The sequence below is a fragment of the Canis lupus genome, chromosome 5 (assembly GCF_003254725.2).
Source record: "Canis lupus dingo isolate Sandy chromosome 5, ASM325472v2, whole genome shotgun sequence".
NCBI lineage: Eukaryota > Metazoa > Chordata > Mammalia > Carnivora > Canidae > Canis > Canis lupus.
This window is the reverse complement of record NC_064247.1, coordinates 9,019,605-9,043,886: the sequence shown is the minus strand read 5'-3', so window position 1 is coordinate 9,043,886 and position 24,282 is coordinate 9,019,605. Positions and strand designations below refer to the sequence as shown.

Genomic DNA, 24,282 nt, shown 5'->3' with positions numbered 1-24,282 from the left:
TACGACGATTTGCCCAGAAAAAAAAAAGAGAGAGAGAGAGAGCTTTTATAACCTGCAGCTGAATTCACATGCAGGAAAGACCCTTCTTTCTTTTAAAAGGAATAAAATATTGGATTGTGGTGTACCCACATGATAGAAGAGAGAGCCATAAAAAGAATGTTAACCAAATGTTAACTGATAGGAGTAAAATCATGATACAAAATTTTATAGCCAGTATAATCCCGAGTATGTGGAGAAGACATAAAACATTATGGCTGAAAACACCAAAATAGTAACCACTGTGGAGGGGACAATGAATTATTTATTTTCTTTTGTTCACTGTTCTGTATTTCCAAACTATTCTAAATGATGGATACACTCCAATTAAAATTTTTTAAAACGAACTGGGAAACATGTAAATAAACCCACTGTTTCTTAATTAAAATGAAAGGATTTTGCGCTGAATTCCTGAATGGGTATCTGTACTAAATTTATAGCTCTTCTTTTAAAAAAAAAAAAAAACATGATAGAGTACTTTATATGTATCAACCTCCATAATCTGTCCAAATTATTTTCCAACTGCTTACTACTTGTGAAAACACAAACACCTATAAATGTCAGTTCGCTTCTGGCTGTTCCCTTGGACAAAAAAAAAAAATCTGAGTGCATATTTATGCAAAGAAAGGAGTTGAAAATGAGTGACGAGGAAGCCAATGTACTTTGAATTTAAAATTCCAGATTCTCAAGGACGCGGTATCCCTGGATGTAGGCAGGGTTTGTTTACCAGAACCGCCTGCTTTGGTTCTTCAAATTGATAAAAATGAAAATGTTTGGTCACCTTTATAGCACGGGGGGGGGGGGGGGGGGGGGGGCGGGGAGCTTGGGGACACTTGCAGGTATCTATCCTCAGCTGAACAGAAGAAACTCCTCTTGCCCCTCCTCCCCCCGGGGTATCCAGTGGCCCTGCGCTGGCCCCCAGCTCAAGCCACTGCCTCCGAGGCAGGGTGACGCTGGGCTGGGTGGCCCGGTTACTATGTCACTCAGTGAGGCACTCGGTTGCCAGGGAGATGGGCGTTCTTGGGATTCACTGAGCTGCCACGCCACCTCGCCACCTCGGCCTAGGATTTTTCTCTTCCTAAAAGATGCAGGCTGACACTGATGGCTAATACCATGTGCCCCGAGCCCTTGGGGCGTTGTTGTGTTTGATGTATGTAAAGAGATTTTGCCTACAAAAGGCTCTTTATCACACATTGGTTCCTCCCGTAGCTCAGGGTGTTGATTAATATTTGACAATAGAGCAGAGAAGAGGAGGCAGTCAGTTCCTGGAAGGAAGACTGTTCTTTCCAATCAGGCTCACTCACCCGCCACCGCCACTGCCACTGAAGAAGAAACCTTGCTTCTCCTTAAAAATGCAGACCAAGCCCCCTGCTGCGGGGCCATGAGGTGGGACAAAGCAAACCTCAAGTTGCCGCCAGAAGGACAGACAAGGCAGAGAAGGCGAGGCTTTGAGGCCTGCTGGGGAGCCAGGGCCTGCACACCAGTCCTGCCCCCACCTGCCGCCGACCCCTCTCCCCAGCTCATTCCTTCCTGGCAAAGCTCTGCCCTTTACAGGGAACCAGGGAGCAAACAAGACAGCTCTGGGTGCCACTACAGAGGACTTTGGCTTTGTCCCCTGTAGGGGAACGTGATGCACAGGCTGACCCAGCTAACGCTGCTCTTGGGGAAACCTGAGGCCTCAGACCCCAGGGGTACCTCTTGCAGCGGGGCAGGCAGGCAGGCAGGGAGGGAGGGAGGGAAACGAGCAGCCCATCTCGCTGGGGATGACAGGAACTCACTGTTTGTCAGCATCTGGAGATCTTCCACCGACGGGGGCAAGGCTTTCTTCTCGTAAGGGATGACCGTGTTCAGATACTACGAGACAAACACGGCACACAGGCCTTCAGACACAAGCACGGCCCCTCTGCGGTAAGATCCGTCGGCCATCCGCATGCGGACTGTGATTTTGCCTAACAAACATGCTCCCCGAAGGCGACACTCAGTGACACCCACGATCCTCTGCACAGCGCTGCTTCAGGACCCCTAGGACCCCTTCCCTGTCTCTGGGGGACATCTCTAAAACTAAGACTTAACCCTATTAGCCCTCCCTTCCATACAATACACTCTTCGGATGCTTAGAAGCTTGGGGATATTTAGGAGTCCTGGTGAGCTGTGCCTCCTTCAGGCTGAGCGCAGGGAACATTTCAAGGGGAGATGGTACTTCCTTATCCTGTGCCGGGTGATACGAAATCCAAGGGTCTCCCTTTTGTCAAAAATGACAGGGGAGAGAACCTCGACCCCGCCCTCGGTCTTGGACGTTGGGTTTGCTCCCTCTGCTGGATATGAGGTGCTTATACAAATAGATCATCCCCCCCAGAACAGGGTACCAGAGAGATCCTGGAGGTTGTGGGGGACCCTGGGGGGCTGAGGGTGAAGAGCCCCAGACCCAAAGGCCAAAGACATATGTTTGGCCCCTCGAGGTGTGGCCTTGAGAGGAGACCTAATCCCTCTGGGGTCTTAGCTCTCACCCCTGCAAAATGTGGCAATTGGGCCAGATGTTCCCCAAATCACTTCCCATGTTGCGGTGCTAGAATGCCAGCCCTTAGGATCCAGCTATGAATGTGTCTAACACACGCATACAACCAGGTAACTTAGTCCACGATCTCAAACGCATCCATTTATGCACATGCCTGTTCTATCAGGTTACGCCCTTTGGTGAGGGCAGGGCCAGGACCCACTCATCTTTGAACCTGAGGGCTTGGCAGCCGCTCAAAAAAGAAATTAAAAAAAGAAAAAAGTTCACCCTTTAAAAGACACTGTGTGTCCCTCCCTAAGAGTGCAAGAAGGTGCTAAGACCTCTCTGCCCGAGGGCTGGGATAATCCCAGGGGATCGCCACGTCCCGTTCTGCGGGGGAAGCCAGGTGGCAAGGGGCCCAGAGGGTTTCTGGGAGCCGGGGAACTGCTCATACCTGTTTGTCCGTTCCTGAGGAGCCGAAGGTCTGGCGGATGCCGCTCTGCAGAATGTTGGAGATGCCTTCCACGCTGAAGCGCTGCGGAGAGTGGGGGGTGCTCAAGAACAAGTGCTTCCCGCCCCATCGTCATCACCCCCTGGGGACTTCGGTGTCCTCCCTAAGCTACCCAGACCCACGGCTACCACCGGGTCCCAGATAACACCCGGTCTAAAACATAGGCCAACACGGAAGCCTGAGCTTTGCAAGAACCAGCTGTTGAGTCTCAAAGACTCTTTAACTCCGTCATCCCTCAGGGCAGCGGGTGGCCCCTGCACATCCCTGGTTTCCTCATTCCAGCTTCCAGGTGTACAGAGAATAAAGCAGGATGGTCCACCTGGGGCAGATGACGCCACAAGCATCTTAGGGAGGAGAACACAACGTCCGCAGAGCTACTGTCCTTATCCGGGAAGCCTTTCCCAGAATGCACAAGCCTCGGCCTGAATCAGTAGGTCTGGGACAGGGCCCAGGCCAAGGTATTTTGCAAAAGCTCCTTGGATGATTCCCCTGAGCCTCCCTGACCGAGAACCGCTGGTTGGAACCCTGTCAACATACCAGTAAGGCGTCAGAGTTTTCAATCCTGAGACACCCCACCGACACCTGGAGGAGGTGAGGCAGGACTGGGAGCAGGGGGATTCTGACCCCGAGTCTCAGGGCTCATCACCCCTCTTTCCAAGGGCTTGCCTCGGGAGCACATGCCACAGGCAAGGATTTTCCGATGTCCGCGACCCGTCTCCCCAGCTAGACCGAGGTCCTCGAGGGGAGTAAAGGAGACGGGGTGCCTTCTCCGTCGTCAGGGCCCTAGTGCGTGCCCGGGTCCTGCTTGCAGTCACCGCTCGGTCCCCGTCTTGCCAGTGCCGGGCCCCACGCGCCCCCTCTCCCCGCTGGGGGCTCACGTACCTTGAGAGGCATCTGGCTTCCCTTCTCTATCCGGCTGCTCTGCAGGCTCAGACCTTTCTCTTTCCGCCTCTTCTTCATCAGCTCCCGCTGCTCCTTCTGCTTGTTCTGAACCTCGATGAGCACCGTGATGAAGGAGTTCTTCACCTCCTTCTCAAACTCCAGCTCGTCCCGGCGGGCCAGCTGCTGCACCAGCTCCTCCGAGAAGTCCCGGATGGCGCCCTCCACCTGGTCCAGCAGCTCGGTCAGCTCCGACCCCGACAGGTGCCTCAGGCCTGCGGGGGCAGACGGCCCGCGGGTGACGGCTGCGTCCCAGCCACGGCCCACGCCCACCCAGCGGCTCCCGGGCGCTGCCCAGGGCTCCCTGCACCCCAGCTCCTTACGGGGCGGGAATTCAGGGCCGTGCCGGGAAGGAAGGGGCCCGTGTGCCAGCAGCAAAGTGAACACTGCTCTTGGGGAAACAAAGAGGGAAAAGGAAACAGCCCCCAGGGGGGCCCGTGGACCCTGTTCACAAAACTGTGCATAGACAGACGTGTGGCTTTGTGATCCCGGAGTCCTCCTCCTATTTTTCCCCTGTTCCTATGAGATCCCTAGTGCGAAGCAGGTGAAGGATCAGGGGGAGAAAACATTAAGAGGAGGTTTCTGGCATGTGTGCTGAGAGCAGTAGAAAGGTGGTGTGTGTCCCAAGAACAGAGCAAGATACACCCGGCCAGCAAAACAAGCACAGGGATCCAAGGCCCTCTGCACCCCTGTGGCCCTGGGTGGCGGGTGCAGATATTAGGGAATATAGGAAACATGTGGCCGGCTGGCTACAAATATTAAAAAATGCACCCCAGGGCAGCCCCGGTGGGTCAGTGGTTGAGCGCCACCTTCAGCCCAGGGCCTGATCCTGGAGAACGGGGATCAAGTACCTCGTCGGGCTCCCTGCATGGAGCCTGCTTCATCCTGCACCATTATCCCTCCAGACTGATGGCTTTTGTACTCAATTTTGCCCTCACTGTGTCACATCTTTTCCTATGTCTCTGCTTGTGTCTCTGCCTCTCTCTCTCTCTCTTTCTCTCTCATGAATAAATAAATAAAAATCTTTTTTTAAAAAAATGCAATAAATAAATAAATAAATGCACCCTGGAGGAACCCCTGGATGGCTCAGTGGTTGAGCGTCTGCTTTGGCTCAGGTTGTGATCCTGGGACTGAGTCCCATATCGGGTTCCCTGCAGGGAGCCTGCTCCACCCTCTGCCTATGTCTCTGTATCTCTCATGAATAAATAAATAAAATCTTAAAAAAAAATGCACCATGGCTAGTTGGTACAGAGTCTGCCATTAGAGAAAAGGAAAGGGAACCTGAGATGCTGCAATACAGAGGACTGTATCTTAAGTTTTTGTCCCTTAAGATTTCTTCACTGAAAATAGATCAGTGGGGGAGTGTGTCCTGTTGGCTCTGTTTGTAGAGCATGCAACTCTCGGTCCCAAGATTCGGAGTTCAAGCCCCAGGCTGGGCAGAGAGCCTACTTACAAAAAAAAAAAAAAAAAATTGACTGGAATGGGGGTTTGGGTGGAACATCTTTTCAAATTGGTCCCTAACATCTTTTGTTTTTGCCCCAGAATCCGTTTTGCTTTTCTGTTCTGTTTCTGCTGTGGCCTGTGGATGTGCTGACTCGGTTCAACCTCCTCCTTTATTCTGCTCTTTGGAGCTGTCCTCCTCCTTCTGCGTTTGCCATTTCACTGTACACTTCAGCTGTTTTCCGGAGTCTTCCGCCGAGCGCGGCTATGTTTGGGGCCTTTGTGTGGCTGAGAACGGCCTGAATGCAGCTCCGCAGCCAAATCTGCCCCATCATTCCGAGCACATTCCTTCTGCTTTTGCCCTCGCCCAGCCTCTACTCCCTTAGGGCCACAGGGTCTCATTTTCAGGACACATTTCCTCAGATCAGGCCTCGATTTTTACCACCACTCTATCTGGACCTTGACACCTACCCAGCCCTCCTTCCCTTGGCGGCGAGCGCGGGCCCCTCCTGCAGCATGGGCACCATTATCCCTCCAGACTGATGGCTTTTGTACTCAATTTTGCCTTTACCGTGTCACATCTTTTCATTTCACGCCTCATCCACCTCTTTCTTTGCGTGATCATAATTACCATGAACCTGTGTCAGAGAGCTAACACGACACAGATCAGGAGTGTGGGATTCTGGAGTGAACCTGCCCCGCTTCACATGTGGGCTCCACCCCTCACCACCTGGATGTGGTGTCAGGGCAGATACAAAAAAAAATAGGAGGCTTGGCTCTCCCTGCTGAAAATAAGGACAGCAAGTTTCTCTCCCCTTCACCTGCCTGTTCTTTGTGAACACCCTCCTCTGTCCTTTGCAGATGGACGCCAATCATTTTAATGGCAAAATAAGCCTCTTGTCAGCCTCGGGACTCAGGAATGTTTCCTCAAGCACCCGGGAGTCACAGCTTGGAAAAGTAATCATCGAGGAAGATGACAGGCCCCTAACTAGTCCCCCTTCTCCAGATTGCTAAACCGATTTAATGAAATGGGTTGTATCCACTTAGCTGCAGACGAGAGTAGGATTTCTTTCTGGCTTTGCAATCCCTTTAGCGACTTGCCTGTGATGGGCGCTCGGTTCTGGCTTAATGCTTATTCAATAGTAAAATTGTTCTCTTTCTCTTCTCCTTCTGTGGAGAGGTTTTCTGGGTGGGGAGGAGATTTTGTTTTTTTTGTTTGTTTGTTTTATTTTTTTAAAGATTTTATTTATTTATTCATGAAAGACACACAGAGAGAGAGAGAGAGAGAGAGAGAGAGACACAGGCAGAGGGAGAAGTAGGCTCCATGCAGGAAGCCCAACCCGGGACTCTATCCCGGGTCCCTGGGATCATGCCCTGGGCTGAAGGCAGTGCTAAACTGCTAAGCCACTCAGGCTGCCCTAGATTTTGTTTTTAATTATATTTCCCCAATAGTGGCATCGAACAAGTCACTTAGCCTCTCAGCATACTCAATTACCCCAATCCTAATGGAGTTGGTGTGGGGATGAAATGAGATTATGCACAGAAATTCTTTGAACAGGGTCTGGCACGTAGCAGGCATTCCAAAAATATCAGCTCTCGTGATTATTACCTTTTTTGTTGATTTTATGGTAGTATCATTTTGGACAGCGGGTTTCCGATTTCTTCTACTTAATCTGCTTTAGTCTTGTTCTTTGGTTAGTTTTACCATTTTGATTTTGCTCGATTGCCTTTCCCCCATCCCACCCCCCAAAATTGCTAACTTCTGTCCTGACACCCAGTTGGAAAGGCATTGCCAACTCCCTGGATTTGAGGTCCTATTAGCTACATGGGAAGCCTGTGCCCACGGCCTGGCCTGCAGGCAGCAGTGTTCATCGTTGGCACACCCACCTGCCAGGCCCCTCACCTTCGTAGGACCAGTTGTTGTTGAAGGTCTGGGTCAAGGCCTGCATCTCCTGCAGGAGGACCGAGTCTGCCTGGGAGGAGGTTTCTCCCTCATCCTCCTCTTCTAGAACCTCCTCTTCTTCCTCAGGGTCTGGGGAGTTCTGCATCATTTCTTCAATCTCCTCAATCACCTGAAGAAGGTACGCAAGAGAATGCTAACTCTGTTCTCTGCTGGAGGAACATTCCAGCTCGAATTTTGATCAGTTAAGGGTGTTTCTACATTGCTGCCTGTAAAATTCCTAAAGCAATATTGTTATTTAATACATATTGAACAATAATAAAAATAGATCTGACCAAAGGCTTCCATACACTCTTTCGTTAATGTAAGGTACTCTTTCATGTGCAATCTCTTCCAAGAACACCATTTAGACGAGTGCTTTATAGAAAATAAACTCCTCTTTCGGGAAACAAAGCAGAGCTGCCTAGAAGGGAACATTTACTTCAATCTGCTGAGCACTTCATTTCTAAGTGGGAAAGTACTTTATCCACCCAATTTTAACACAAAACCCAGTCCATTAATTGCTCACAGTGCTTACGCTGTTCCTAGAACAACTCAAAATGGGGAGACTTTTTTATGTAGAGGAAATTTCTCCAGAAGTCACCTAGATAGAAACTAAAGCTGCCCAGCCACCAGAGCAAACCAGGATGAGAAAATAACAAAAGGATAGGTAGGGTCTGGAGAGCAGGAAAGAGCTGAGAAACCCAGCCATAATCTAGACTCTTAATACAGATCAGCCCCTAGAAGAGAGAGCTAAATCAGAGGACTGCCAGAGGAATATGGGCAAGCTGCTCCGTTCATTAATTGTTTACACATAAAGAAAATGGAAGAGGCAAAGATAGCATGAAAGGCATCCGCAGATGGGTCTGGTCACGACCGGGCACGCATACATTTGTCTGTCCTCGATTCTGTGATGGATTCAGGCTCCAGACCAATGGGCTGTGCTCTCCCTGAGGCAGCCTTTTCTTCCCGTTAGCTGGACCAAGGACGAGCGGACTGAGGGTAACCACCTCGAGAATTTCTCTTTTAATCCCACCCCGTCTCACCTCCACTCAGCAAATTTAGGGGATATTTAGTCTTTGCTTACCGACAGCCTTTATAAAATGCAAGCCAATGACAAACCCCCTTTACAATTTTATGGTTGAGTTTCTCCTTCTCCCAGAGTACTTATCACTGACTTTGAATTACTGAATTGTTTCTTTACAATTCACAAGAATAACTGTTAGCCCCAATTCTCTTCCTATCTGGTGCCCTCCAATCTCTTGATCCTTACCTGTTTACATCTATCTGCATTTTTATCACAGATAGGAAAGAGTTCCTTTTGCTGAAAAGCACTTTCTGGCACCAAAGGCTCCTGGTGGAGCTTTTTCAGAACTACTTTGTCAACAGTGTGTATGGTGCCTGTCCCCCAAGTAATAAATGACTCAAGCCAAAATATAACTAATTCAATCAAATGTCAAACACTACCTTTTTTTTTTTAAACAAAGACACAACTGTCTGTTAAGACTCCTTCTAGAAGGCTCGACATTTTAGGTGTTCTACGAAATATGAGAAAATACTCATCATACAACAGTCACTTCTATTTTTGCAAGAATATGTGTTTGGGATCTTTTATTTAAGCGTCTTGACTCTTAATGAGATTGTACTCAGAGGCTTAGCAAGAAGCAAAGCCAGTCAACACTGGGCCTCTTTCTGGCTGTAATCAAACACAAACCCCACCCAACCCAAGGGTCAGGAATTATGTTCCCTATTTACTGCAGGTGGGTAAACTGAGACAGAGAGAGAAATGAAATCCCTGCTCAAAGACACTAGGAGTCATCGACACAGCCACGGCGAGACCATGTATTTTTCTTCTGCTTTAAATGGACATGACAAGTATGTACTTAAACTTTTTCTTGATCCAAAGAACAAAAAGTCCCAAGAACCAAGAGAAATATTCATACCTGATCTGCTGTGAGTAGAGGCTCCTCATTGATACCAGAATCATGTTCACTCTTCTCATTGAACTCTTCCTCTTCTTTCTCATGGATCTGAAGGGGGGGTGGGGGGTGGAATTCTGATTGATCATCAGCAGAACTAGGGTTCTGTTTACTGTCTGGTCTCTAGAACAGAGGACGCAGACTGAGAGGCCCCTCCGGCCATCCACTGTGTGACGAGGGAATCTGAAGAGATGCCCAGAGTTTCATCAAATTTCAAACACACCCTTTCTGTGCAACATGCATCCCTGAGTCCAGCGCCGTCGAAAAGGACAATGAGGGATGTCTGACTCAAAGGGAGGAGCACTGCTCTTTAACCCACAGGTAGATTGTCCCTGCATGAACAAGGAGCCTTGTCAAGGTGAGTGATGCCACAACCATTTCCTGCAGCAAAGGCACTCTTATTTATACAAGGAGTTTCAATCCGGGCTCCCCCAGATTGAAACAACTTCCTCTGGGGGTTGTTTCCAGAGTTAGTTGTCTGAGGCATTTTAAGGGGTACGCTGTTCTGGTTCAGAAAGTTAAGCTTTTAGAACTTGATGCAATGCCATCCTGTGACTGGAATCTAGGCAGGGTGTCACAGCTGCTAAGGATGCAGTGAATCCACACGGGACGTGCCACAGAACCACCTGACCACACGAATAGAAGCACACACCAAACAACAAAAAACATAGAAACATGTGCCCTGTTCCTCCAAAATTCCACAATACCAAGTAAAATTCTGAAAGTTCACAACCACTAAGAGTCTAGATGTTGAAATCCACCAAGATAGTCACAGCATATCTGGCTTTACTAATCACATCCCTAACGGCCACAGTCTGGCATTTATGTTCAAATCCGGCACAAAATAAACCACTAAACCACCTAACCCTTTGCCTATGTCCAGAAGTCTACTTAGAAAGTCCTCTGGGGGCTGGCAAAGAGTGCCTCCAGGAAATCTTGCTGCAGAGACACCTCTCATCCAGGAATCAAGTTTTACGTGCTCCTCGATAGCTGGCATGCTGATCTGCCTCCTTCCCGGAGATTACACTTCCCCTGCTCCAATAGAAAACACCCAGTTTCATCCCAAGCAATCATGTCAGAGATAATCTGTCCTCAGAAACATCTCCCCTATTCCTTGAGCCCCACCTTGGCAAACTCCCCTGACGAAACACATCACCTTCTATCTACGTTTGCTTAAAACCAGGACTATGTCATTAAAAAATTAATCAAATGTATCTCAAATGCCATCTGCGCTCACCCTGGATAAGGGGTAGGGCAGGGAGGTAAGGGGATCATTTGAGGGGCTTGTGTGCCAGATGGCGACATCTATTTCTGCTGGCGAACCCATATGCTCCTCTCTCCGCCAAGTCTACCACCTGTGGTAGCAGCCTGGCTTCCGCACATCCCGCTCTACAGAGTGAAGCTCTTGAAGCCACAGTTTGTTCACAACCACACTCCTAGGGCAAACCTTCTCAGGGCCAGAAAGGCCTGTGCTGGAAGTTAGGCTCACCCTGGGAAACAGAGTTGTTTTCTGTTTGGATTCTTTTTTATAAGCGAGTGTTAAGTCTATAACCAGATTTTTTTTTTTTTTTGACAGTAAGTCTATTCTAAAAATGGAAGGTTTACGTTTTCTGAGATATGGCTAATTTTCACTGGCTGTTAATAGTGCATCGTTGAGCTAAGCCATCTCCCTTCACGAGGACTTCCGTCTGAGTTCCAGGCTGAAGGTGGAGAGGGAGGTTCTAGTTTAAATGTTAGTGCACCTGAGTAGTGGCATGGATGTCTCTTGGAGGGAGCTTTCTCTTGTCTCCCCGTCTCTGGCACAAAGCTGACAGGTCTCATTTGTCAGGCTTAGGTAAAAAGAGATCTGAAAATCAACTATAATCAATGACAAGTGGGCAGCCGGGGTGGCTCAGCGGTTTAGTGCCACCTGCAGCCCAGGGTGTGATCCTGGAGACCCAGGATCGAGTCTCACATCGGGCTCCCTGCCTGGAGCCTGCTTCTCCCTCTGCCTATGTCTTTGCCTCTCTCTCTATGTTTCTCATGAATAAATAAATAAAATCTTTAAAAAAAAAAAATGACAAGTTACTCTGAGTTCCTAGTATTGTGGGAAGTGCACCTACGCCACATTTTCTCAGACCTCAGAAGTCTGCCATTAAAAAGTAAAATGAAAGGAGAAGCAAACACAAAAGTATCTGCAGAAAGCCCTGGCTCCTCCGCTCTCCCGTGTGTGAATGATTCCCTGCCTCTGCTTCCACGACATCGGCCTCCTCCCTGGCCTTCCTCCTCCCTTTTGGCTCTCATGCTCCCATCCTTCCCCACCCTCTCTAGGGCTTGTCCCCCATTTTCCCCCAGTCCTAGCAGATTCTGTTCCACTCTAATAGTTTCTGTCACTTCTCAATGAGCCCTCTTTCCTTGCAAATTTACAGAATCCCTACCTGCCCTTCGTTACGAGGACAATATCTTGTGCAGAGGGTAAAGCAGGGTGAGGACTAACAGGACAAAAAAAAAGAGTTTTGAGAAATGATGGCACTTATGTATACGGGTAGGATCACGTGAGTTCCACACACACATGCACATGGAGGAGTACATTACACTTTTATTCTTAACATAGGACAGAGACCTAGAAATCGCTATGGGGAGTTCCTTTAGCCTCTGGTGTAACAATGGGAAGGCCAAAGCCACAAACAACCCTCAGGCCAGGTCATCTGGGGCTGAGTTTCTGCAGAGACTAAAACTCAAGTTGTTTCCATACTGTAGAAGTTGAACTATGGCTCTTCCAAGAAAAATCACTCTTCCAAGTGACTTCTTTCCAGAACGGAGAAAAGAAGACCTCAAGCCAGGAAAGGTCTGGCCATCCTTCTCAGCAAGCTGTTTCTTCCTCCTGCTCTCAGTAAAGGCTGTGCCCTTAAAGCCATAATGTGGTAGCTTAAAGCCTGACAGTTAATGCAGGGAACCTTCCCTGGAGCCTAGAATGCTGCTAAATCTTGCCGCACAGTAGTCTGAGCGAGGACTCCAATGACACTGAGTCCTTGTGTTCAATAGTGACTATTAGCCAGTGTCTCTTGGCAGAGCAATCCAGATGATTCTATTCACAATAAAGGGAGTCTCTACTGCATTATATTTCCCTGCCCTTATCACAATTGTTCCACATAGGTGGTTGCCTTTCGACCAGAATTAGAGAACAAAGATCTATTTTCACCTTCCGTGAAAAAAAAAATCAACATGCACCAGCCCAAGGAAAGGACAGCTACATCCTTTCATGCTTGTGAACAACCAGGAAACATCTGTGTGGGGTTAAGTCAATGCCTCTGAATCCCCACGGTGAGATGCACCAGAGCACGGCAAACAGCATGTAGACAACAGACGTTTCTTGAAAGAATTAATGAACAAGGAGGAATGGTAACACTATCACCTCATATAGTCAATCCACCACCAAATACAACTTAGCTGCTTCATTACCTGGAAAACAGAAGGGCGGAATGCACTGTCCTGAACTGTCTTTCCTCTTGTCCAAGACAACCACCACCTGCTATTAATTACAGTCATAGGGACGAAAGAGACCATCTTTTATATCAGTCAGGAACAGAATACTGATTAGTTGAAAAACCCAATAAATGTGGAGAACTGTAAATAATGATACTACTATATAGCTTAAGCATATTATTTTGACCTAAAAATGTAAACATATACTTATTTTTTCCCCAAGCTCCTAAAGTAAGGCCAACACCTTATTCTCCATGATAGGTCTTTGAGTAGAGGTTCCACATTGTCTTTCTTCTTTCATCAACACTAGAACACAATTTTATTTTTAATTTATTTATTTATTTGAGGAAAGAGACAAAGAGAGCATGAGCAGGAGGGGCAAAGGGAGAAACTCAAGCAGACTCCATGCTGTGTAGCCCAACCCTGGGCTCAATCTCACAACCCTGAGATCATGACCTGAGCCGAAATCAAGATTTAGAAACGTAACTGACTGCAGCACCCAGGCACCCTAGAACACATTTTTTTTTAATGGTCTCCCGTTTCCTTTTATTTTTTTTTTTAATAGCAGAAGGAAGACACATAGGAGATTGAGCACACACATTTATCTCCTCTTCCTCCTGATACCCTACTAAAGTGAGTGCAAAAGGGCCAAAAGGGAATATTGCACAGGTACAAAATGAACCCAAGGAAAGACAACAGCAAACAAGATGCTAGAAAGCAGATGTTTAGCTAGTAGCCTAGAGGGTTTAAGCCCAATGAGAGGAAGCTTCCCAAAGTATGTGCTTTCACTCCAAAAATGATGAAAGGCTCTGGAATTGGAGACTTCGAGGGGCACGGGGAAGTGGGGCTGTAAAAGGAAGGATCTGCCAGGATTCTTCATAAGAGCAGTGAAACCCCAGGTTTCTTCTCCTGTCCCACGTAGAGAGGCAACTACTGCCCTCTCACCATCAAAAGAAGTGGAGATTTCACTCTTGAGCTAAGGAAGACCTGGACTCAAGAGACACCAGGCCACCTGTAAGCTGGGGAAAGGGATCTTACCCAAAACAGAGGGATTAAGTGTAAGTCTACATACTCACCAGAGACCCTCAGCCTCCTGCCCTGATTAGGCTCCAAGGATGCTGGCAGTCAGGCTTATGCTCCTCAAGCAAAACACTGGAGGAATTCACTTAGTGGTCAGTACATTTCTGTTACACACCCAAGAAAAAAGATCTATAGATACATGCTAATATTTGGAGTCTCCAAACAAATGACCAGGTCCTTACTGATTGCTACAGTGGAGACTAGCAAGAGACAAGCCCTGCCCTCACAGGAAAAGCTCTGGGAGTCTAGTCTCACTTTTAAATATGCCCAAGGATTGCCAAATATTTGCAGATAATCCCCAACATGAAAACAGGGACTAAAACAAATACAAAGGAAAGGTAAATCAAAAGCAATACAGAGGGCAGAAGAAACTCCTTCCTATCATTGCTGCCCTCACAGGAACACCAAGAAAATATTACTTCCTTAAAACAGGCTTATTGGGGCACCTGGGTGGCTCAAGTGCTTAAGCAACTGCCTTCACATTCAGGGCATGATCCTGGGGTCCTGGGATCAAGTCCCACATCGGGCTCCCTGCATGGATGGAGCCTGCTCCTCCCTCTGCCTATATCTCTGCCTCTCTCTCTGCGTCTCTCATGAATAAATAAAATCTTTAAAAAAAATAGCTTGTTTAGTAGAATTAATTTTTTTAAACAATTTTTTAAAACAAGAAAGAGTTCTTACAAATTAAAATTATGGGGACTCCTGAATAGCTCAATCAGTTAAGCATCTGCCTTCAGTTAGGGTCAGATCATGATCCCAGGGTCCTGGGATCCAGCCCCATATTGGGCTCTCTGCTCAGTGAGGAGCCTGCTTCTCCCTCTCCCTCTGCCTGCCACTCCTCCTGCTTGTTCACTCGCTCTCTCTTCCTCTCTCTTAAATAAATAAATTATTTTTAAAAACAAAAAAAGAAATTTAAATTATGGTAGCAAAACCTATTTTCAATAGAAGAATTGAAGATAAGGCTGAGAAAATCACCTAAAGAGCAAAACAAAGTAAGTCAATAGAGGGGAGAAAAAGCAAAAGACGGGTTTAAGTCCAACACTTGAATAAAAGGAATTCCAAAGGCAAAAACAGAAGAGACAGTCTCTTTCGGCCACAAAAGAGTAGCTAGTACTGGACTTACCCTGCCACATACAACTATAAATCTGGACAAAAATCTAAGAGCTGATTGTTTTGAGGCACTGGGCACAGACAGTACAAGGCTGTGATCATTGAAACAAGGGAAAACATGAAATAAATGAAAGCTGAGAATCTGTCACCTGTGAACTAACACTACAAGAAATACTACAGAAAGTTTTTTGGCCTGAAAGGAAATGATTAAAAATCAGATCTACAGGAAAAAATAAATAACACCAGAAATGGTAAATATATTTTTTTTTTTGGTAAATATTTTTAAATTGTGGTTTTTACTTCCATTTAATTTCTTAACTGTCTAAAACAAAAATAATAACTTGTGTTGTGGGGTACATAATGTGGATTGTAGTAAAATGTATGACAACAATAACACAAAGGATGACAGGGATACATTTATACTGTTAAGAGTGTGTTATATTTTATGTGAAGTAGCATAATATTAACCCTAAATTGACTATGATAACTTAATAATGCAGAATGTAATCCTTAGAATAGTCAGTAAAAAGCCAAAAATAAAACAAACAAAAAAACCACACACACACAGAGGTATAGCTAAAATCCAATGGAAGAAAGAAAATGGAATACCAAAAAGTTTGATTAACCCAAAATAAGGCAGGGAAGGTGGAACAGAGGAAAATCAACAACAATAAAAAACCCAGATAGGACAAATAGAAATGCAAGATCATACCCCTAAACACAAACTATTAAAGTTACTTTAAGGCAGCCGGGTGGCTCAGCGGTTTAGCACCACCTTCAGCTCAGGGCATGATCCTGGAGACCCGGGATCGAGTCCCACGTCGGGCTCCCTGCATGGAGCCTGCTTCTCCCTCTGCTTGTGTCTCTGCCTCTCTCTCTCTCCCTGTGTCTCTCATGAATAAATAAATAAATAAATACAAATTTCAAAAAATAAAGTTACTCTAAATGTTAATGAACTAAATGCTATGCAAATTAACTAAACTCAATAAACCAAAAAGCATAGATATGCAATCTATGAAAGATACACTTTATTTTTTTTTTTTTTTTTTTTTTTTTTGAAAGATACACTTTAAACGTAAAGATACAGACAGGTGAAAAGTAAAAGGATTGATAGAAACATGATACCATCTAGTAACTACCACTAGTAATTATGCTACTTGGGGTATTTACCCAAAGAAAATAAAAACACTAATTCAAAATGATAAATGCACTATGTTTATTGCCGCATTATTTACAATAGTTAAGGTATGGAAGCAGTCCAAGGGTCTATTGATAGATGAACGGATAAAGATGTGGTGTGTGTGTGCATGTGTGTGTGTGATGAAATATTACTCAACCACAAAAAAGAATGAGATCTTGTCATTTGTGACAACATACATGGACCCAGAGGGAATTATGCTAAGTGAAATAAGTCACACAGAAAAAGGCAAATACCATGGTTTCACTTATATGTTTAGTAATCTAAAAGCCGAAACAAAAATAGAAACACTCATAAATACAGAGAACAAACTGGTGGCTGCCAGAGGGAAGGCTGGCAGGTAGGAGGGCATGGGCAAAAAAGCTGAAGAAGGTTAAGAGGTACAGACTTCCAGTTATAAAATAAATAAATCATGGGGAGCCTGGCTGGCTCAGTTGGTAGAGCACATGACTCTTGATCTTGGGGTTGTGAGTTCAAGCTCCATGTTGGGTGTAGAGCTTACTTAAAATTAATCAATCAGTCAGTCATGAAAATTAAAAGTACAGCAAAGGGAATATAGTCCATAATATTGTAATAACGTTAATGACACCAGATGGTAACTACACTCATCACAGTAAGGATTGTGTAATGTATAGAATTGTCAACTCACTATGCTGTGCACCTAAAAAGAGAACTAATTTAACATTGTACATCAACTATACTTCAATAATAAAACTTAAAACACAAAAATAAATTATAATGGATAAACAGACCAAAAAAATCAGCTAAGATCTAGAAAATTTTGACAATACTATAAACCAACTTAATCTAGTTGACCTTTGCAGAACAGTACAAATAATTACAATAATTACAGAATATACATTCTTTTCAATGGAACATAGTGCATTCCTAATAGGATACAACATAAGCGGGGCTGCATATCAATCCTAATATATTTTAAAATATTGAATTGGTATATATTGTGTTCTCTGACAGATTAAATAAGAAATCAATATGAAATGATAACTATAAAATCCTCAAATATTTTGAAGTTAAGCAACATACACCTAAACAACCCATAGGTCAAAGAAATCACAAGAGAAATTAGAAAATATTTCAAACAGAAGTCTGAAACACAGCAGAAGTAAAAACACACCATATCAAAATTGTGAAATACAGGTAAAGCAATGCTTAAAGGAAACACTTTTTTTAATTTTAAGATGCTTATGTCACTGCTGGTCTGAATTTTTGTGTCTTCCCAAAATTCAATTGTTGGAATCTTAATGCCCAATGTGATGGTATTAAAAGGTGGGACCTCAAGCATTTGCTTAGTTCATGACAGTGGAGCCCTCATGAATGGGACTGGTACCTTAGAAAAGAGGCTCCACAGAGATCCTGAGAACCCCTGTACCTGGTGAGGACACAGCTGGAAATTGGCAGGCTGCAAGCCAGATGAGGGCCTTTACCAGAACCTAATCATGCTGGCACCCTGATCTTGGATGTCCAGACTCCTTAACTGTGAGAAATAAATTTCTGTTGTTTATAAGCCACCCTGTCTGTGGTATTTTATTATAGCAGCCTGGGTGGACTAAGACCGTTATTTTTAAAGTTTAAAATCTGCCCTAAACTCTCATGCTGGCACCCTGATCTTGGATGTCCAGACTCCTTAACTGTAAGAAATAAATTTCCGTTGTTTATAAGCCACCCTGTCTGTGGTATTTTGTTATAGCGGCCTCGGTGGACTAAGACAGTTATTTTTAAAGTTTAAAATCTGCCCTAAACTCTCACCTTAAGAGGTTTAGTAAAACCCTAGTAAATGTAAGGAAGGAAGCAAGCAAATAATAAAGTTAAGGGAATAAATCAACAAACCAGAAAAAATGAACAAGCAACAGAGAAAAAAGGAAACCAAGAGTGGTTTCCTGGAAAGATTAATAAAAGTGATAAGCCCCCCCCCCAAAAAAAGTGATAAACCCATAACCAGACTGAAAAGAGAGGAGGGGAAGGAGTGGGAGAGAAGGAGAAAGAAAACACAAATTAGCAGATCAGAAATAAAAAGGAGAACATCCTATAGATCTTATTGACATTAAAATAATAAGCACATATCATAAACAACTTTGTGGTCAATACTTCAATTACTTAGATTCAATGAAAAAATTCCTTGAAAAACACTATTTACCAAAATCAACTCAGGAAGAAATAGAAAATCTGAACACTCCTATATTTATTAAAGAAATTGAATGCATCATCAAAAACCTTCCACAGAGAAAACTGGTCCAGATGGTTTCGCTGGTGTAGTCTACTAAACATGTAAGGAAGAAGTAATACCAATCTAAGACAAACTCTTTTGGAAACTAGAGAAAGCAAAATTCCCATTTCATGTTATGACATTAAAGAAAAGAGGGATCCCTGGGTGGCGCAGCGGTTTAGCGCCTGCCTTTAGCCCAGGGCTTGATCCTAGAGACCCCGGATCAAGTCCCACATCTGGCTCCCTGCGTGGAGCCTGCTTCTCCCTCTGCCTGTGTCTCTGTCTCTCTCTGTCTCTCATGAATAAATAAATAAAATCTTTTAAAAAAATAAAATAAAGAAAAGAAAATTACAGAAAAAGATTCCTTGTGAACATATATGCAAAAATCTTTAATAAAGGGGCAGCCCCAGTGGCACAGGAGTTTAGCACCGCCTGCAGCCTAGGGCGTGATCCTGGAGACCCTGGATGGAGTTCCACGTCAGGCTCTCTGCATGGTGCCTGCTTCTCCCTCTGCCTGTGTCTCTGCCTCTCTCTCTCTCTCTGTGTGTCTCTATGAATGAATAAATAAATAAATAATCTTTTAAAAAATATTTAATAGAATATTAGCAAATCAAAACCCACATTATATAAAATGGATATATCATGACTAAGTGGGGTTTATCTTAAGAATGAAAGGTTGGTTTAAGATTTGAAAATCAATTAGTGTAATTCACATTAACATAACAAATTGATCTAATATATAAATTGATCTATGGATTTAATATAATACAGTCACAGTTGAATTTCCAGCAACTTATAGAAATTAATTAGCTGACTCCAAAATTTATATGGAAATGCAAAGGACCTAAAATAGCCAAATAATTTCAAAAAAAAAGAACAAAGTTGAAAGACTTATACAGTTTACCCTTGAACAATGCAGGGGTTAGGGGTGCAGATGCCCTGCACTGTCAAAAATCCACATATAATTTTGACTCCCCCAAAACTTAACTACTGGTAGCCCACTGTTGATGGAAGCCTTACTGATAATATAGACGGTTGATTAATACATATTTGGGATTTTAAATGTATTATATATTGTATTTTCACAATAAAATAAGTTTGAGAGAAGATAATGTTATGAAGAAAACCATAAGGAAGAGAAAATATATTTACAGTACTATATTTCCCCAAAAAAATCTACATGTAAGAGGTCTCATGCAGTTCAAACCCATGTTGTTCAAGGGTCAGCAACTGTACTACTTTATGTTGAGACTTATTACAAAGCTACAGTAATTAATACACCATGGTATTGGCCTAAGATAGACACACATCAATGAAGCAGAATAAAGAATTCAGAAATAGATCCACACATATATGGTCAATTGATTTTCGACAAAGGTGCCAAGACAATATAATAGGGAAAGAATACTACCTCCAATTAGTAGTACCAGAACAAGTGGATAGTCATACACAAACACACACATACACACACACACACACACACACGAACTTTGATCCTTACCTCACACCATATACAGAAACTAACTTGAAAGGAATCATAAGCCACAGAACAGCTAAAACTATAAAACTTCTAGAAGACTTAAGAAAAAAACTCTCAGTGACTACCTAAATACCGCCTAAGAAGCACAAACTATAAAAAGAAAAAGAAAAAAAGAAAAAAAAAATCAGTAAACTGCGCTTCATCACATTTAAAAAACATTTGACCTTCAAAATATGTTAGGAAAGTTAAAAGGCAATCCGGAGAATCCATAGACAAAAAGATGTGCATAAACCAAGTATCAGACAAAGGACTATGTCTAGAATGTATATGTTAGATTAATTAAACAAGGAGGCCATTGGACTGAGGTGGTTTCAGTGCCTTAGTAGCCTACCAAGCAAACCCAAACCAAAGCTTCTAATGCCTCAAGGTTAAGAATTCAAACCAAAGAACAACCAATCACAAACAGCCAACTGGGCTTTCCCAAATAATTACAATCCTTTAGGCTATAGTCAACCAAATATCATCCTTCCTTTGCTTTCACCTTTTCTATACAAAAGTCTGTCCCTCTTGTTCCTGCTGAAGTAACTCCTTACCACTTTGGGCTTGGTGCCATCCTATTTGACTTTACTCACATAAACTCTTAAAATTTTAGTATGCCTCATTTTATCTTTTAATATAAGGAACCATAAAAACTTAATAAGAACACATACAACCCATTAAGAAAGTGGGCGAAGGATTTGAACACACTGAAGAGGATACACAGATTATTAATAAGTACATGAAAAGATGTTCAATACCATATGTTACTAAGGAAATGTAAATTTAACCAAAATAAGATACCTACTCAAATGTCTAAAATTTAAGAGGCTGTCCATAACAAGTGTTAGGATGTGGAGTAATTGGAGCTCTCACACTGGAAAATAGTTTGGCAGTTTCTTAAAAAGCATATCACCCCAACATTCCACTTGTAAATTTTTTACCCAAGAGAAATGGAGACGTATGTCCACAAAGAGACTTAGGCAAGAATATTCATAATAGCTTTATTTACAATATTCAAAAACTGGAAACAACCCAAATGCCCATCAACAGAAGAATGAATAAGCAAATTACAGTATATCTCTAAAATGGAACACCTCTTAGCAATAAAAGGAATGAACTGTTGATAGAAACAACAAAATGGATGAATATCTAAATAATTATACTAAGCTTTTAAAAGCCAGACCAAAAAAAAAAGAGAGAGAAAGAGAGAGAGTACATGCTGCATGATTCCATTTATACAAAATTCTAGAAAACACAAACTAATCTATAGTGACAGAAATGGATTGCCTAGAGACTGGGGGGTGCAAGGGAGCAGTAATGGATATGCTCAATATCTTGATTGTGGTGACTGTTTCATGAATGTATACCTACGTCAAAACTTATCCAATTGAACACTTTAATATGTGCCATTTACTGTATGCCGATCATCCTTCAGTAAAGCTATCAGAAGAAAAGAAAACCACACAATGAAATAAAAGGAAAGAAAAGAATAATACACCATGACCAAGTTGGGTTTATCTCAAGAATGCAAGGTTGACTCAATATTTGAGAATCAATTCATGTAATTTATCACATTAACATAATAAAGGAAAGAACTACCCACGTAATCATCTCAATAGAGGCAGAAAACAGAAATAATTCATCTTCAGAGAAATAACACAAGAAAACATGCCGCAACTTAGTCATGATCTTCCAGGTTGAAAGGGCCCACTAAGCATAATGCAGAATGAATGGGAGGGGAAAAAAAAAAAAAAACCCTCACTATAAGGCACACCACAATGGAATATTTCAAATGAGAAAAAAAAAAAGAATACCCTAAATGCTTTTAGAAAGAACCAAAAGACAGTCACATATAAAAGGAGAATCAGAATGAATTTGAGGGCTTCTCAACAGCAAGGGAAAGCTGGAAGATAAGAGAACATTGCCTTCAGAATCCCGAGTAAAAAAAAAATTTTTTGCAATCTAAAATAACTATCAAGTCAAACTCTCGAATCAAGTATATGACAGGAGAATAGAGACATTCTAGTAAATTCTAAAAAATATATTCCTCTGTACCCTTTCTCAAAAATATACTGAATTTATTTCCCACCAAAACAACGGAATGTACCCAGAAAGATAAAAAATACAGCAATCCAAGGACAGGAGAGAGAAGCAGGAAGAATTATTGGGATGAAAGTGAAGGCAAGTCCAAGGACAACAGCTGTGCACCAGATGTAGAATACAACCAGACTAGTTTACAGCAGAAAGACGGAGGTACTCATTTGGACATTTTCAGGACCTCCCCCCCCCCCCCCCAAAAAAAATTGAGAGAATGTCTAATTTTTTTTACCATATTGTGAGATTTAAATTTCACTCAGAGTTTGGGGTTGAACTATATTGATAGATAGATCTACAGAAAACTAAGCAAATACAAAAACAAGGTTATTTTTTATATCAGATCCAACAAAAGGCTGTATAAGAGAGGAAATATCCTTACATAACTACATGATTCAGTAAGAAATAGTATTTACACAGTTACAATAGTGTATATATTTAATATTGATTTCACTATATATAAATTGGTGACTATCCCATATTAGAAGGGGGGAAGGCTAAGTGTAAATATTTGAGGTGGTGTGAAAGCATTTGATCTTATCTTCCATAGAATAAAGTTAATAGATAACCGCCCAGACTGTTGATTTTAACCATCAAACAAATAGCAATATAAATGTGTTACTTAGAAATTTCGGGATAAAAAAAAAAAAAAAAAAAAAAAGAAATTTCGGGATATAGGCCAAAAGAAATAAAAGTGGTTGCCTCTATGGAGTAGTCAGACAAGTCAGGAACTGCTGGGGAAGCGGGTTTTTTAGGTCTTATAATATTTTTTAAGTCTTATTTGACTTTTAAGACTATGTACATGTGTTACTCTGATTCTCAAAAAGCGAAATATGACTCTCTTTGCCGTCATAATCCAACAGTTTCTATAATGTTTGATTACATCACTCAGAAGGACAAGCATCAAGAGGTTTGGATACAAACAACAGATTCTTGGCAATGAACCACATAAGCGGAAGAAGAGCTATGAGGGCTTGCTCGAAGAAGCCTACCGGCTGTGTGCATTCAGCAAGCCAAGGGCACTGGGTCGGTCATTCTTTTACAGGAGTACAGAGCGCTGGTTAATCTAGCAAATCATTTAAACTGAGGTCAGTTAAAAGAGCTTCTACTGTAATGAATCCCGATAATAAAGGAGATGAAATAAAACAGCCTCAATCCATCCACTTTGGCTACCCTGTCATTTTCCCATGGGTTAGATGGAAGAAATTTCACAAGGAGTGGAACTCAAGATCATCCTTCTCAGGGTCACTCAATTTGCCCTGAAATATTAACCCTCTTGAGGGAAATCTGCAAATGAGGATAAATTAGAGACCTTTTGAAGGGCAGGATATCTTATACATCCTTTGGCTTAATCCACAAAATGAGTTGGAAAGGTGGCAAAAGAGATAACAAAGTAAAATCTGCCTTTTCCACCATGATGGACCTGATTTAATTTCAGTAGCTACATTTATTCCACGGTTGCCTCCTTGTCCTTTGCATTTGGGGTGAGGATACATGTAAGTATGTCAAGAGAAAACAAAATGGGACTTGGGACTCAGCCTCCTATATCCATGCTTAGTAGGCTTGTCGCACATCTCCTGATCTCAACGTCACCGTCTTACCATCAATGAAACCTTGCAGTTTTGAGAATTTTGGATTGCTAATTATTAAAAGAATTAAAGATATACAGCTACCTTTTCAACAAATCAGTCAACTGCTGATCCCTTTGCTGTGCTATTTGGGCAACAATCCGCAGAAATGTCGCCCAGGAAGGGAAATCTGTCTCTTGGTCTTTCACTTGGACTCAATTCTGGAGGACCTATGAAGATGAGATTCACCTCCTTTTCCCTCATTTGCTGAGCCCACGGGGTTGCGACAGCCCTTCCTGATAAGAAATTGGCAAATTTCCTTTACAGCGGAAATTAGGAGAGGCAAGGCAGAAATTGGCTTTTAGCAAGGGCAGAGTCATTAAATGATTTTACTTTTCTATATGTAGATTCAGCTAGGAAGGGCCATTTGGATCTTCTTGAAAGGTCACTCCTCATGCAAATCTACTCAAAATAAGTATTCTCTTTATTCAGAAGCCTTTAGGCTACTTTCTTCTTTGGCATGAGTAAGCACAGAGTGTAATTCAGGTTCAGCCACATAAGCATCTTCTTGGTTGAGTCCATGAACGGCTCATTTGGCCACCCCTCACTCAGTGGCCACTTCACTAATGTGTAAGCCCCAGCGTTAGCCATTAGCCAGGCTTTGACCTTGCCACAAATCTGTCGGT

The 24,282-nt window shown here is 43.2% G+C and overlaps 1 protein-coding gene across 7 annotated transcripts in view; it reads right to left on the bottom strand.

The window, feature by feature from the left end:
- Nucleotides 1–24,282, bottom strand: part of FEZ1 (fasciculation and elongation protein zeta 1) — a 43,498-nt gene that overhangs the window by 4,732 nt on the left and 14,484 nt on the right. For 6 of the 7 annotated variants that reach the window (XM_025465039.3, XM_025465043.3, XM_025465040.3 and 3 more), the window contains exons 4-8: nucleotides 9,303–9,389; nucleotides 7,324–7,492; nucleotides 3,924–4,195; nucleotides 2,985–3,065; nucleotides 1,815–1,890 (exon numbers count right to left, since the gene is read on the bottom strand). In XM_025465039.3, coding sequence (XP_025320824.1) covers nucleotides 1,815–1,890; nucleotides 2,985–3,065; nucleotides 3,924–4,195; nucleotides 7,324–7,492; nucleotides 9,303–9,389 — 685 coding nt within the window. The remainder of the gene's footprint in view (nucleotides 1–1,814; nucleotides 1,891–2,984; nucleotides 3,066–3,923; nucleotides 4,196–7,323; nucleotides 7,493–9,302; nucleotides 9,390–24,282) is intronic. The other variant, XM_025465044.3, reaches the window with a different exon arrangement.